Below are 16339 nucleotides of genomic sequence, written 5' to 3'. Positions count from 1 at the left end.
TAGGTGAAACTCACTTATATTCTAGCGTCATATTCATTCAAATGGTTAAACAAATTGAATCCACAATTTATGAAATTCCAACCAAAAGTAATCAATTCATATTGCAAGCATAAACATGTATTTTGAATCACCCCCTAGCTAAAGGGGGGTTTAGTTCCTCATAACTTTGAAATCAAAGAAACATCTAAACATTCCAACAACTCAAACTTGAATTGTATGAACGTTTAGGCACTCTTCTCTTCCATTACAAAACAAAGAAAATTGAATTTAAACATTGAAATCAAAGAAACACCTAAACATTCCAACAACTCAAACTTGAATTGTATGAACGTTTAGGCACTCTTCTCTTCTTCGTTGTTGTAGCACAAGGTCTAAGGTGAGTTTTTTGGGGGATGAGGAGTGGTTGGAGTGGTTGGAATGAAGAGAAAATATGCAGAAAATGAAGGGATATGCACGGCAAGAATGGAGGTATTTGTGGTGTGTTGTGTATGAAAATGAGATGTCCTTGAATGAATGAATGCAAGGGTATTTATAGGAGTAGTGGAGGGAACATATGGCTATCTCATTTGTAGGTGAAGTAGGTGGATGTTGTAGGTGAAGTAGGTGGATGTTGTAGGTGAAGTAGGTGGATGTTGTCGGTGAAGTAAGTGGATGTTGTAGGTGAAGTAGGTGGATGTTGTAGGTGAAGTAGGTGGATGTTGTAGGTGATTATGAGTGATAAGTGATAAGTGTATGATATGTTAAGTGATAAGTGAATGATTATGATAAGTGATAAATGAATGTATGATATGATAAGTGGTGAATGATAAGTGGTAGTGTTTAAGTATTTAAAATAGGGAACAAAGCCCTTCCTTGCATGGCAAGGAAGGGAGACACAAGGAAACACACGACAATGTCCTAAGGTTGCTAGGAATGTTGTTTTTGTGTTCTAAAATGCGTAGGAGTTTTCAATGATGCTCAAACATGAGGTCTTTTTAGGATTTAACTTTCCTACTTCAAGTCTTCAATTTCGTCCATCCTTTTGGCTCAAAGCATATGATATCCATTCCAATCTCTAATTTGCTCCAAAAGGCTCCAAAAGGCATCCTTTTGCATACTTTGCCCTTAGAACCTGAAAACACACAAAAGAAGCATAAAGAACTAAAATAACTAAAGAAACATAACGTAAATGTACGAGAACAAGCCATTTAAATCGCATAAATATGCTCCTATCAGAAAGCTAGCTAATGCATGGATTCAAACTTTCGGCTAAAACTTAAGTGATGCTTTAGTGCATCTTAGTTTAATATCTACTTTAGGCATAATACAAGCCTTGATGATGTTTAGTTAGGTAGAGTGGAGACCTCATCATCATTGTAAGGATTAATTAGTGGTTTAAGTTAGGTGGAGGTGTCATGGAGGGGTCTTAACTCTCCATTGTTTCCGTAGCTTTCCTCTTAGTTTTCTATAGGTTCCTCTATATATGTTTTGTTGTTCTTGTAACTAAAAATGAATGAATGAATGAGATACAATTCATTCCTTGAAAATCAACAGTCAGTAAACAAATCTGGATTCTGGTTCAGGTGTATGATCATGTTCCTAACTTCCTATTAGCGATGACGTCCTTCTCCAAGTAGTATATATACAGATACTAGAAATACATAAATCCAACCTGAAACTACCAGAACTATTCAATTCTAGCCTCTATGACTGTAGCATTACTTGGTACAAGGGACATTCTTCTGAAGAGGGAGATGAAATTGTTGAGGCTATTATTTATTCTTCCGCTTGTTGTGCCCTTTTCGATTGTTAATTCCAGACGATCCAATCTCATACTTCTTCCCTAAAAAAGCATGTGTGCCAAACTTCAAAATTGGCAGAAAAATCGTACAGGGAAGCAATTAAAACACAACACATACGAAGTCATCTGTCCACATGATGGGAAACTTAGTAGTTTGAGTTGTTTTCGATTGCATTTGTTAAGGGGAGATAAATGTATTGAATACCATGGTTTCACTGGAGAGAGACTTCATTTCTCTTTGATTTCCTTCACAGGCAATGGTGCTTAAAATTTTACATTTACCTAATCTGCACAAATTCAGAGGGAGATGAAAGGAAAAGCAAAGTACCTTTCGCCCAACTTGGGGAGCACCGGTGGCATTGGCAAGTTAGCAATGGGAACTGACATAGCAATAACTTCACAGTATCTGCACAAGCACAAACCAAAAATATAAGAAAAGCAGCACACATAAGCTATTGAAAATTTGAAACCCGCCAAACCTGAACAAAAAGACCGGCAAACAAATGCATTCCACATGTAGAGATATATACCTCTCCATGCGACTTCGAAATGCCACCTTTTTGAGATGGGATCCGGCGGTGGTTAGTCGTGTGACCACATCGCATGAATTCCATCAAAGCCGCCGCACGCGGCGGAGTGACCGATTGACTGCTTCAAAACGGAGCTTTGTATCCATGTGTTTACCAGTAGAGTGTACCCAAAACCCCTGGAATTTTTTTTTTTTTTTTTTAAGATAATACAATTTTCCAATTTTTGAAATTTAATTCCGAATAAAAAATTGCGTTTTTTATTTTGATTACCTAGAAATTGGGGAGGTTTGGGAGGACAGGGACCAGGTCAAGGCGGAGCTCTGTGATATGGCGAGTAGCCGTCATGGATGCCGATGGTGTTTGAGATCATTGTACACATGTTAAACTTTCACTACAGAGCTCTGTAGTGGATGCCGATAATGTTTGACAGCAGTGGCGGATCTAAGATTCGAATGTTGGGGGTAGTGTTGAAGATTAAAGTTTTTCAGAAACAAGCAAACAGACATTGAGGCATTTCGTCAACGTGGGTTTGTTGTTGTCAATCAAGCCATGATGCCCATATATCAATAGATATCTACATATGCAGCCGAAGTAATATAATGTGTAATATCAAGAGAATTTGTCGAGTGTTGTCGACGCAACCTGTCGATATATGCCTAGCAAGTATTACATCAAACAATTGGTAGGTACAAAAGACTCATGTATAATACATTCGAACGGTTCTCAAAAGACATTTACATGCATATTTCTTGAACGCCAGTGATTTTGGGACCACCTTGGTCCCAGTGTGCATACGCCTCTGCTTGGAAGTGTAGTACAGGTGCCAAAATGTCAGTATGCCCATTATCAAAATCTACCGCATTGCCCCACAAGCGTACTAAATCTTCAAAGTTGAGAGGTAATTGAGAAAGATTAGGGCACCCATAGAGATTGAGAGCTACAAGGTGTGCCAAATTACGAAGAATGTCGGGAAGATGTACAAGGCTTTTGCAGTTTCTCAGATTTAATAACTTCAGCTCCTGAAGTCGTTCAATCGAGGGAGAAATCTCTTTCATAGATGTTCCATCCAAGTGAAGCTCTCTTAATAATTCCATATTTTCTTCAATGCTTGGAAACACCTTAAATTTTGTGCAACCACAATGAGAAACATAGATAAGGAATTTAAGTTGATAAATGCTGCTTGGAAGACTCTTAAGGCTTGTTTGGTATCCTATTTAAATTTTTTATAATTTCTCAAAACATTTCTTAAGAATTTTTCTATGCGATTTAAAATTTTTAAATCTTACAACTTAAATTGGAGAAATAGATCCAAAAAGAGGGGGTCGAGAGAGAAAGGGGAGAGAGGAGGAAAGAAAGTGAGGGATGATTGGATGAAAGAGAAAGAAGTGAGAGGATCGGAGGAGATAGAGAGGAGGAGGAGTGAGAGAAAGAACCGAGAGATTGAAGAGAGCGGATTGAGGGAGAGATGAAAAAAGGTAAAAAAAAAAAAAAAAAAGAAAACGAAGGGGGAGAGAGAAATAAGAAAAGAGATAGAGATAGATTTGGAGTGAAAGGGGAGAAGGGAGAGAAAAGAAAGGAGTGATATTAAATTTAAAAACTTTAAAAACTCACCTTTTGTGTTTTTAAAGAACAAACTATATTTTTGAGTTAATCTTAAATTCAGTTTTTGAAAATAGTCATACCAAACAAGTTTTTAAGAGCTAAAACTTGAAAATTGTTTTTGAGTTTAAAAAGTTGAATTCAAGTAGAGTACCAAACAAGCTTGTAAGTTCCTTGCAATCTTTTAGATCCAGATAACTCAATCCTGTGAGATTATTAATTGACGAGGGCAATTCTTTAACTTTTAACCTAACTAAATAAAGCCCTAATAGTTCCTTATAACTTTTGAAATCTCTGGAAGCATCTCAAGACTCGAGCAACAAGAAAGAATAAGGATTTTGAGAGATTTCTGATGCGAAAATTAATTTAACACACAAATTAAACCCTCTTTTGACAATTGTAGTATATAAGTAAGTAGGGATCGTTCTTAAACGGGGATTAAAAGGGATTGCTAAACACTTTAAACTGACTCAAATAGATAAAACTAACCCTTAAAACACTTAGCTCAACTCAAAAGACTCAAAACAAGTTCACAAGACTCAAACTAAGCTAAAAACACTCAAAACTGCCTAAAAACACAAACTGGGCAGATTTGACTCTAAACACAATTTTGGACGAATTTTGGTTCTAACTTGACTCAAAACACTTGAAAACACAATCTAAAACAGATTCTAACTAGTTAGACACTCTAAACTAAATGGGGATTTTGTTTTGGACGAAAATAAAGTAAACAAAACAAGAATTTAAACTAGGCAGATTTCACGAATTTGATGGAATTAAGTGGATGGTAGGCTAACTAGGGGGTCTTTCTCCACACATGACATACTTGCATACAAAACAATCTCCAGTTGCTTTTTCAATGAATCATTAACCTCAACACCCCAAGTTAATTAGGTACGCTTAAATTAACCCTCAGATTTTCCTTAAGTCATTGAATTGAATGGAATTAGCGCATTGCAATCAAATTATTCCTCAAAAGTTCTCTACATGAAAGCGCATAATAGAGAAACAATCAATGATCATTAAATTCTATGAAAATCATAAGTGTTGACGAGGCATTCATAACTATGACAGCGCATGATACTTATGCCAAGAATTTACTTAACATGATTGTGACTAACAACCTTTACTACTTATGAATATAAGTTCCCAACGATTAGGTGAACTTTCCTTATATCCTAGCATCAAATTTATGCATGCAAATTAAGTGTGCACTCTCAACCCACATACACAAACAAGTTTTAATTCAAATAGATAAGTAAATTGAATTCACAATTCATGAAATCACAACTAAAAGTAATCAAATCATAATGCAAATATAGCCATGGTTTCGAAATTCCCCCTAGCCAAAAGGGGATTAATTCCTCATACTCACAAAGCAAAGATTCTTGAAATTAAACATTGAAAAACACAAGAAAGATTACACCTAAAACGTTCCAGCAATTCCAAGTCGAATGGCATGCACGGCTAGGGCTTTCCTTCTCCTTCCTTGCTGCGGCACAAGGTGTGGGTGGTGGTTTGGGGGTTATAAACGATGTATTCTTGCTTGGGATGATGAATGATGGCTGGTTATGGTGAAGGGTTGCGGCAGATTGTGTATGGAGGTGTGGGGATTGAATGGATGATGGAGAATGGAGGCTAGGGCTTGCGGCAAGGATTTTCTGAATGGCATAAGGGGTTCATGCGAATTTGTGGCTAAAAATATGAATATATAGTTTGGCTAACCCTAAGGTTAATTAGATTAGGGTTACAACTTAGCAGATTTTGAAGGATTAGGGCCCTAGGTTTCGGCACAATTGATTTAATCCACTTAGGAGAGGGTTTAGCCTAATTAGTTTTAGAAAAGGATTTGTGTAACCCAAATCCACAAGGAATAAGGCCTAACAAATCAAAATCCAAAAGGGATAAGGCCTAGAGAGGCGCGGCAACAATTGGAGAGAAAGGAAAGTAGCTTGCAAGGCAAGGCAAGGCATTTTAGAAGGGAATAGGCGCCACCTTTGTAGGGTTTCTAGAAATAATGTGCTTTGTGGCTGATTTGGGCCTTCTAGAAGAGAACGCTTCTAGAGGTAGGTTCTAGAAGTATATATTTAGGTCCCCTTGCAGCTAGGATTAAGGCATGATAAGGTTAGGATAGGATAAAATAAGATAAGGTTTTGGATAATGTTGGATAAGGTTGGATAAGGTTTTGGATAATGTTTCCTCTTTTGAGCTAATTCCTTATCCCCTTTGTCTTGAGTTTAATTTCTTCATCTTCTTATCAGATTTCTAGCCTTTTGAACTCCAAATTCGTCAATCCATGTTGGCCCATACATGTGCTATCCATTTAGTGCCCAAAACTACTCCAAAATGCACCAAATTGCACTTTCTTGGTACTTTAACCCTTTGGACCTACAAACACACGAAAATGAATTGAAATACTGCATTAACTAAGAAATAATAACACAAATGCACAAGAATAAGCTAGCTAAGTCGCCTAAATATGCTCCTATCAAATTCCCCCACACTTAGCTTTTGCTAGTCCTCAAGCAAAACAAACAAACAAAAGAAACAAAACATACAATCTAAACCTTCCAACGTTTGCCTCAGGGATTTCCAATGAAACATAACATGTCAAAGATCACCACTCACATAGAATTAAGCAATCCTTACCCTCGAGCATACTTAATCATAGTCACCATTCACTAGCTCACATTTAATCAACTAAAACAACATTTTGAATGTAGTAACATGCCTTAGAGAATTCCCTCAATTCCTTACTAGATGTACTCTCAATTTTCATACAGATTTTCTGACTACACTCCCTACCCTAGGTATATGTGAGAAGATTGATGTAAACATGTAGACGAACACTCACATATGTTATAACAAGGAAAGCATTTGCTGGAATTATGACAATGACATGTATATGATCTCATGAACGGAATGCTACTACTTAGACGCGAGAACCAGGGATACCATATGCTCAAACCAATTTTAAACTCCACATATTGAAACACATAACAATCAAGATAGAAGTCTAAGGGTTGTAACGGGGCTAAGGTATTGCCTAACAAGGAAAGGTAGAGGAAACAAATGTTCTTAAAGCAATAGTGAGCAAAGTAATGAATTAGGCACTTAGAATTCCCTTTAGAATGCAGAAAACTACCTTTCAAACACAAGGGGAGATTCATGCAATACTTAGGGTCAAATTTAAACTTTTGGACCCTTTCTTCAACAATCAATACATGTGAGTTCATTCTCACTTATTTTCAACTTTTTTTTTCTTTTCTTTTTCTTTCTGTGCCTCCTTTAAGACTTTGGCGCACACACATATACAAAATCCCTTTCCCCACAATTGTTTTCTGCAAGAATGTCACTCAAAAGGAATTCCTTCTAAGTCATGCTCCACTATACTTCAAGAACAAGGGTATGGAAAGTCCTATTCTAGGCTAGGTAAGGGTGATGTGGTTAACAAAGAAAATGGGCTAAACAAGGTTCAACAGGGTTTAAACCTACAATACAAATGACAAGGGTGGATTCGGCTATTTGGCTATGGTGGTGACTACTAAACAACTTCATCTTGTTATTTGTTATACTAATCAATTTCATGCTTTGAATGAAACGGGTATGACTTCTAGTATTTGGAACTATAGTGATGAAATGCATTCTAAGTAGCAACCAAGCAAAGAATAATGAGATCATGCAATGACTTTAGAAAACAAGAATGCACAGATTAATAACTCTCCAAATAAAAGTTTAGGCTCAAGTCTCCCAAGGATGTAGCGTTTGTTTGAGTTACTTCCTTCAAGCATGTTACAAAAACTGATTTTATCCTTGGTGATTACATGTGAATTCGTAAACTATAACTACAACCAAGCATAAACCAAAGAGCAAATCAACTTCCATCCATGTTTGTAACTCTCTTTAACAGTCATGCATTAAAAACCAAATCCCCATCATTGTGTTGGAAGGTACCCTAAGACGCAAACAAACACACAAAAACAACTCTTTTTGGCTTTTTCAAAACACTTTTTTCCATTTTTTTTTCAAAATTTCGGATTTTTACTTCAAAACACACCAAACCAGCTCAAAATGCACTAAAAACACTTAAAAACAATGAGAAACAACATTAGAAGTGATAGGTGATAGAATCCCACGAATTTGCATAAAAACACTTGTTTACCCCCCCCCCCCAACACTTAAATCAAACATTGTCCTCAATGTTTCACACAACGACTCACATAAAAGCAAACAAACATAAAGAACTAAGCATGATAAAATAAAGCAACAAAGAGAAGGGTTTAGAAACGCAAATCTGGGTTTGGAATGCAAGTTCCATCTCCTCCTTGTTGAATGCATGGGTTGCCTCCCAAGAAGCGCTTGCTTTAACGTCTTCCAGCCGGACAAATATGCCATGTTAAGCTTCACTAGTACCCACAGCATGGAGGGGTACATCATCCACAACATGCTCCTCAAAATTCTCATAGTAGGGCTTTAACCGATGGCCATTCACTTTGAATTCTTGTCCTGTTTTCAAGCTTTGAACTTGGACTGCACCATAAGGAAAGACATTGGTAATAACAAACGGGCCAACCCACTTAGAACGCAACTTACCAGGAATCAAGCGAAGGCGGGAATTAAAGAGTAGCACTTTCTGCCCAATGGAGAATGATTTGCCTCGAATCATCGTATCATGGAAAGCCTTTGTCTTCTCCTTGTAAATTTGAGCGTTTTCATAAGCCTCATTCCTAATCTCTTCAAGTTCATTCAATTGGAGCTTCCTATGAATTCCAGCGGCATCAAGGTCCATGTTGAATGTTTTGACGGCCCAATGCGCCTTGTGCTCCAATTCTACGGGAAGATGGCATGGTTTGCCATAAATGAGCCGAAATGGGGACATGCCCAGGGGTGTCTTATATGCCATGCGATATGCCCACAATGCATCCTCCAAACGTACGCTCCAATCCTTCCTTGTTAGGCCAATGGTCTTCTCTAGAATTTGCTTGATCTCCCTATTTGAAACCTCGGCTTGCCCATTGGTTTGAGGATGATAAGGTGTTGAAACCTTATGCGTGACGTTGTACTTCTTGAGCAAAGCCTCAATGGTTCGATTGCAAAAGTGAGACCCTCCATCACTTATGATTACTCATGGCATTCCAAACCTTGCAAATAGATTAGTTCTAATGAAATCTGCAACCACTTGAGAATCATCAGTTCGGGTGGCTTTTGCTTCCACCCATTTCGACACATAATCCACATCAAGTAAGATATAAAGGAAACCATGTGAGGAAGGAAAAGGACCCATAAAATCAATGCCCCAAACATCAAAAATTTCAACAGGAAGTATAACATTTTGCGGCATTTGATCCCTTGCACTTATGTTACCCATTCTTTGGCAACGGTCACAAGACATACAAAAGGTTCTAGCATTCTTAAATAAAGTTGGCCAATAAAATCCACATTCTAAAACCTTAAAGGTTGTGCGTTGTGTCCCAAATTGTCCCCCACATGCATAAGTGTGACAGAATGTTAAAATAGAATTGAATTCCATGTCATGCACACACTTACGTATAATCTGATCCGAGCAATATTTCCACAATTATGGATCATCCTAAACGTAAAATCTAGCATTTTTTTTCAATTTATCACGTTGGTTTCTGTTTAGAGTGTTTGGAACTTGTTTAGCCACTAAATAATTCACCAAATCCGCATACCAAGGCTCACTTACCTTAATGGATAGCAACTACTCATCAGGGAATGTTTCTGAAATAGGTAAGGTCTCCTCCTCATGTACCATACGGCTTAGGTGGTCTGCCACCACGTTTTCACTCCCTTTTTTGTCTTTAATTTCGATGTCAAACTCTTGAAAGAGCAGCATCCATCGAATTAGCCTTGGTTTGGCCTCTTTCTTGGTGAACAAATACTTTAAAGCTGCATGATCAGTGAAAATAATAACCTTAGTACCAAGTAAATATGATCAAAATTTATCTAAAGCAAAGACAACGGCAAGAAGTTCTTTTTCAGTGGTCGAATAGTTTAATTGAGCATCATTCAATGTCCGGGATGCGTAGTAGATAACATGCGGCTTCTTGTCCTTTCTTTGGCCTAAAACAGCCCCTAATGCATAGTCGGAGACATCACACATGAGCTCAAACGGAAGGCTCCAATTAGGTGGAACAACGATGGGTGCCGTGGTTAGCAAGTCCTTGAGGTGTTGGAAAGCTGCCGTGCACTCTTTGTTGAAATCAAAAGTTGCATCTTTTTGTAGGAGACGGCATAGAGGTTGGGAGACCTTTGATAAATCCTTAATGAACCTTCGATAAAAACCTGCATGTCCAAGGAAAGAACGAACCTCTCTAACAGAAGTAGGAGAGGGTAAGTGGCGCACAAGATCTATCTTTGATTTATCAACCTCAATACCTTTTTCAGAAATGATATGACCTAAAACTATGCCTTGTTTAACCATGAAATGACACTTTTCCCAATTTAGAACAAGGTTAGTTTCAATGCATCGTTTTAAAATCAAACTGAGATTATTCAAACAACCATCAAATGAATCACCAAAAACGCTGAAATCATCCATAAAAACCTCAATAATTTTCTCAACATAATCTGAAAATATGCTCATCATGCATCTTTGAAATGTGGCAGGTGCATTGCATAAACCAAATGGCATGCGACGATAAGCAAATGTACCAAAGGGGCATATGAAAGTGGTTTTCTCTTAATCTTCCAGAGCTATCACAATTTGATTATAACCTGAATATCCATCAAGAAAACAATAAAAAGCATAACCCGCTAACCTTTCAAGCATTTGATCAATGAATGGCAAAGGAAAATGATCCTTCCTTGTAGTGGCATTGAGCTTCCTATAATCAATACAAACCCTCCAATCTGTTTGGATTCAAGTAGGAACAAGCTCATTTTCGGCATTTGTCACGACAGTTACTCCAGATTTCTTTGAAACACATTGAACCAAAGACACCCAACGACTATCTGAAATTGGATAGATCACTCCACAATCCAAGAGCTTGATTATCTCCTTCTTCACAACTTCCATCATTGGAGGGTTGAGTCGGCGTTGAGCCTCTCGAGATGCTTTAGACCCCTCCTCCAAAAGTATATGATGCATGCACGTGGTAGGGCTTATTCCCTTGATGTTGGCCAAGGTCCAACCAATTGCTGTTTTGTACTCCTTTAACACCTTCACTAACTTACCTTCTTCTTGTGTCGTGAGTGAGAAGGAGATAATGACGGGCAAGGTCTCTTAGTCTCCCAAGAAAACATACTTCAAATGGCTTAGCAATGGTTTAAGTTCAAGGGAGGGTGGCTGCACAACTGAAGGAATGGGCTTATTAGTCGAAATTGGAATTGAAATTGGGTCCAAAGAATTACTAGATTATAGTGGCAATGACTCAAGGACAACCACTATCCCAATCATATCTACATTAGGAGGCACGGCATGGTGTTCTCCATGCATGCTGTGGGTGGCCAATATGGCTAGTCCATTGTTTTTGAATTCCATTCCTCTTGTAATGACCAATTCAAGTGCATCTTCATTCAATTGTTCAAAATGGTCCTGCGCCAAGGAATCAATTACATCAACAGAAAAACATGAATGATCATCACTAGGGTACTTGATAGATTCAGAAAGATTGAAATTAATAACTTCCCCATCAAATTTCATTGTCAACGTCCCATTAAACACATCAATCTTAATGCGGGCAGTTTTCATGAATGGGCGTCCAAGAAGGATTGGCAACAAAGGGGAATGGTTTGATTCTTCCATTTCAACCATGTAGAAATCTGCCGGAAAGATTAGATGATTGACCTGCACTAAAACATCTTCCAAAACACCCTTTGGATAGGCATTAGATCTATCGGCCAATTGAATAATCACACCATCATTTTCTAACTCACCTAGGTTTATAGATGCGTAAATTGAGTAAGGCATGACATTAATAGATGCACCTAAGTCTAGCATAGCATGTTCAAAACGATTATTACTAATAACACAAGGAATTGTAAAACTACCCGGATCTTTGCATTTAGGGGGCATTTTACGTTGTAAGATGGCTGAGACATTTTCACTTACCTTGACAACCTCTTTGTTTGAAATCCTCTTCCTAGTAGTGCAAAGTTCTTTTAAAAACTTAGCATACCTTGGAACTTGCTTAATTGCATCCAAGAGTGGTATATTGACTTGTACTTTTCTAAATGTCTCCAAAATGTCCTTTTCAGCCTCCTCCTTCTTCGTTTGCATGAATCTACGAGGAAAGGGTACATTTGGAGGAATAATATTTAGAAATAATCGAATTTGGAACCTCCTTACCTTTGGAAGCCGAATGGGGTTGTTTGGGTGGCTACGGCATGGGTGGTGTTACCCTTGCCATGGCTTGCTCTTGTTCTTCCTCCTTGAATTGCAACTTTTCATCCTCAGTTGGGGCTGTTTTAAATGGTTGTGAGGCCATTCCAACTTGCTTTCCACTTCGCAACATGATTGCTTTGGCAAATTCGAATCCTCCTTTTGGGTTGACAGCGGTTGAACTAGGCAACTTGCTTTGTTCTCTGAATTGGCCTATGAACTCCATAATCTGCCCCACTTGCTTCTCTAATTCATCAACCTTTTTGTCCCTATTTTGCATTCCCTGCACCATAGAAGTTAGTAATTGAAAATTTTGATCATTATCTATGGACGAACCTGATTTGTATTAGGTAGGTTGTGCTTGGGGTTATGTGGGTGCATACAGCCTTTGGTAAAATCCCGGAGGTTGCTGCCTAAATGCACATCGTTGTTGGGGTTGTTGGGGCTCCTTCCATTTGAAATTTGGATGATCTTTCCAACCGGGATTGTATGTATTAGAGAAATGATCACTCCTTGGTTGGTTTTGGCTCCCATAACCCACGACATTGGCAGATTCCCACCCTCCGTTCTTGATCAATTCAGGGCACTTATCCGTGAGATGTCCATTCATGGAGCACATGCCACAAATAGCCACACTTTGTACCTTTGGTATTTCAACCACCTGCGAAAGAAGAGAAGTAAGATTAGCCATTTGATTTTGAAGTTCGGAAATAGCACTTGCCTCATTAACTTGTTGCTGCCGTGGTATGTCTCTTTGACCAACGCCTTCATATTGTTGAGCATTTAAAGCTCGGTTGGCAATGAGAGTCTTGGCAGCCATGGGCGTTTTGTCCACTAAAGCTCCTCCCGTTGAGGCGTCTAGCATTTGGCGTTCAATTGGTAGAAGCCCTTCGTAGAAATATTGAAGAAGAAGCTCCTCCTTCATTTGGCGTTGTGGACATGAAGCAACAAGAGTTTTAAAACGTTCATAATAAGTTGGAAATGATTCACCTTGGTTTTGCTGAATGCCACTAATTCTTTTGCGTAAAAGAATGACTCGAGAAGTTGGGAAAAACTTCTCCAAAAACGCCCGTTTCATACTCTCCCATGATGTGACAGTTCCGGGGGCTAGTTCATACAACCAATCTTTAGCCTTTTCCAAGAGAGAAAAGGGAAAAGCCTTCATCTTCAAAATGCTCCCGTCAACATTCACCAGGGTCATACTTGAGCAAACAACCTCAAACTCCTTCAGGTGCTTATTAGGATCTTCCATGGACAACCCATGGAACTTAGGAATATGGTGCAATAAGCTAGACTTTAGTTTGAACTCGTCGATCTTGTCTGGGGCTACCCTTGGATATTGAATGCATAGAGGCATGGCATTGTCCAATCCCGAAGTAGAAAGCTCCTTAATTGTTCGATTGTCGGTTGCCATACCTTGTTCTTCCTCAAAAATCTAAGCCATGGCCTCCTCTCCCACATGTATTTCATCTTCTTCAAGATCTGGTGCAGGTTGAGGTGGTTGAGGCTCTTGTTGATTCTTCTTCCTTCTCAAAGTTCGCTCAAGATCGTCGTCAAAGTCTAAGATATGCGCATGAACCGGTTGAGAACTCCGAGTCATAAACTAGTACCTAAAAACAAGAAAACAAAACAAGGTCAGAAACTAAAACCAAAAACACACGAAAATAAACAAAATGAGATAACAAGGGATTAGCAAAGCTGCTAATCCCCGGCAACTGCGCCAAAATTTGATGCGAAAATTAACTTAACACACAAATTAAACCCTCTTTTGACAATTGTAGTGTATAAGTAAGTAGGGATCGTTCTTAAACCGGGGATTAGAAGGGATTGCTAAACACTTTAAACTGACTCAAATAGATAAAACTAACCCTTAAAACACTTAGATCAACTCAAAAGACTCAAAACAAGTTCACAAGACTCAAACTAAGCTAAAAGCACTCAAAACTGCCTAAAAACACAAACTGGGCAGATTTGACTCTGAACACAATTTTGGACGAATTTTGGTTCTAACTTGACTCAAAACACTTGAAAACACAATCTAAAACAGATTCTAACTAGTTAGACACTCTAAACTTAATGGGGATTTGGTTTTGGACGAAAATAAAGTAAACAAAACAAGAATTCAAACTAGGTAGATTTCACGAATTTGATGGAATTAAGTGGATGGTAGGCTAGCTAGGGGGTCTTTCTCCACACATGACATACTTGCATACAAAACAATCTCCAGTTGCTTTTTCAATGAATCATTAACCTCAACACCCCAAGTTAATTAGGTACGCTTAAATTAACCCTCAGATTTTCCTTAAGTCATTGAATTGAATGGAATTAGCGCATTGCAATCAAATTATTCCTCAAAAATTCTCTACATGAAAGCGCATAATAGAGAAACAATCAAAGATCATTAAATTCTATGAAAATCATAAGTGTTGACGAGGCATTCGTAACTATGAAAGTGCATGATACTTATGCCAAGAATTTACTTAACATGATTGTGACTAACAACCTTTACTACTTATGAATATAAGTTCCCAACGATTAGGTGAACTTTCCTTATATCCTAGCGTCAGATTTATGCATGCAAATTAAGTGTGCACTCTTAACCCACATACACAAACAAGTTTTAATTCAAATAGATAAGTAAATTGAATTCACAATTCATGAAATCACAACTAGAAGTAATCAAATCATAATGCAAATATAGCCATTGTTTCGAAATTCCCCCTAGCCAAAAGGGGATTAGTTCCTCATACTCACAGAGCAAAGATTCTTGAAATTAAACATTGAAAAACACAAGAAAGATTACACCTAAAACGTTCCAGCAATTCCAAGTCGAACGGCATGCACAGCTAGGGTTTTCCTTCTCCTTCCTTGTGATAGGAGCATATTCATGCGACTTAATTAGCTTGTTCTCGTGCATTTATGTTGTGTTTCCTTAGTTATTTTAGTGTTTAAAGTCACTTTTGTGTATTTTCAGATTATAAGGCCAAAGTTGCAAGAACATGCAAATTGGAGTCTTTTGGAGCAAAAGAGGAATGAATGAGTTGAAGACTTGAAGAAACGATGAATTCCTACTACAACGATGAATTCCTACTCAAACGAGGATTCCTACTTCAACAAGGATTCCTACTTGAAGTAGGAAAGTTAACCCTAGGTTTCCCGTTTTGGTAACCTTTCCTAATCTTAAACGTCCGTATTTTCTAGCCACTTTGAAGGCCTTGTAGGCACTTTAGGACACAAAACAAAGGCCTTAGCCCCCTTAAACCTCTTTGTCGTGCCTTTCCCCTAATTCCCTTCCCTTGCCGTGCAAGGGGGGGTAGTTTTGTCCTAGGTTGTGCAAATAAACACATGCTTCTCTCCTAATTTAAAACCCTAGCCGCACCTTGCAGCCATTCCCTCTTTAATTTCTGATTTTATTTCCTTTTTCTAGAAGCCTTTGATTTTATTTTAGTTAATAAAAATAAGCTAGGGTTTTATTTTCTAAAACCCTATATAAACTAAACCCTAAGCCGCACCCTAACTGTCTTCTTTCCATTCATTCTTTTCATATTCAGCCACATTCTCTCCCTTTGCCGCAGCCACCATCCCCCTTCTCCTTCAATCCGCAGCCACTCCACTAGTCCAGCCACCATTCCCAACCTTCCTCCACCACTCACACCCCTTGCCGCACCACCATATCCCCATAAACCCATCTACAACCCAGAAAATCATACCAAATCATCCAAAAACATCTCTGCCGCAGCAAGGAGAAGAAGAAAGAGGAGCTTAAACGCGCAGAAATTCAAGTGGATTCGTTGGGCGTTCTAGGTGTAATCAATCTTTTGTTCTTTATGTTTAATTTCAATTTTGTTTCTCTTTCTGTGAACATGAGAAGCTAAATCCCTAGTTAGCTAGGGGGTGATTCAAAACCATGTTTATACTTGCAATATGAATTGATTACCTTTGGTTGGAATTTCATGAGTTGTGGATTCAATTTGTTTAACTGCTTGATTGATAACTTATTTGTGTATGTTTATTGAGAGTGCACGCTTAGTTTTCATGCATGAATATGATGCTAGAATATAAGTGAGTTTCACCTAATAGTTACAA

The 16339-nt window shown here is 38.2% G+C and overlaps 1 protein-coding gene across 1 annotated transcript; it reads right to left on the bottom strand.

Annotated features, from left to right (window-relative positions):
* Positions 1-8305: 8305 nt before the first annotated feature.
* On the bottom strand, positions 8306-8698 carry LOC137734286 (uncharacterized). The gene is made up of 2 exons (XM_068473578.1): positions 8503-8698; positions 8306-8439 (listed from the first exon to the last, which is right to left on the bottom strand). Exons 1-2 carry the CDS (start codon positions 8696-8698, stop codon positions 8306-8308), a joined length of 330 nt encoding a protein of 109 aa, XP_068329679.1.
* Positions 8699-16339: the final 7641 nt, after the last annotated feature.

This window comes from Pyrus communis, chromosome 5 (assembly GCF_963583255.1).
Source record: "Pyrus communis chromosome 5, drPyrComm1.1, whole genome shotgun sequence".
Classification (NCBI taxonomy): Eukaryota; Viridiplantae; Streptophyta; class Magnoliopsida; order Rosales; family Rosaceae; genus Pyrus; species Pyrus communis.
This window is presented reverse-complemented; position numbering and strand designations above follow the sequence as displayed.

Excerpts from the sequence above, each read along its gene's own strand:
- LOC137734286 (XM_068473578.1), bottom strand. The coding sequence starts at position 8,698 with ATGGACCTTGATGCCGCTGGAATTCATAGGAAGCTCCAATTGAATGAA. Across the intron at positions 8,440-8,502 it reads CCGCCTTCGCTTGATTCCTG|TCCAAGTTCAAAGCTTGAAA; the intron begins GTAAGTTGCGTT and ends CTTATGGTGCAG.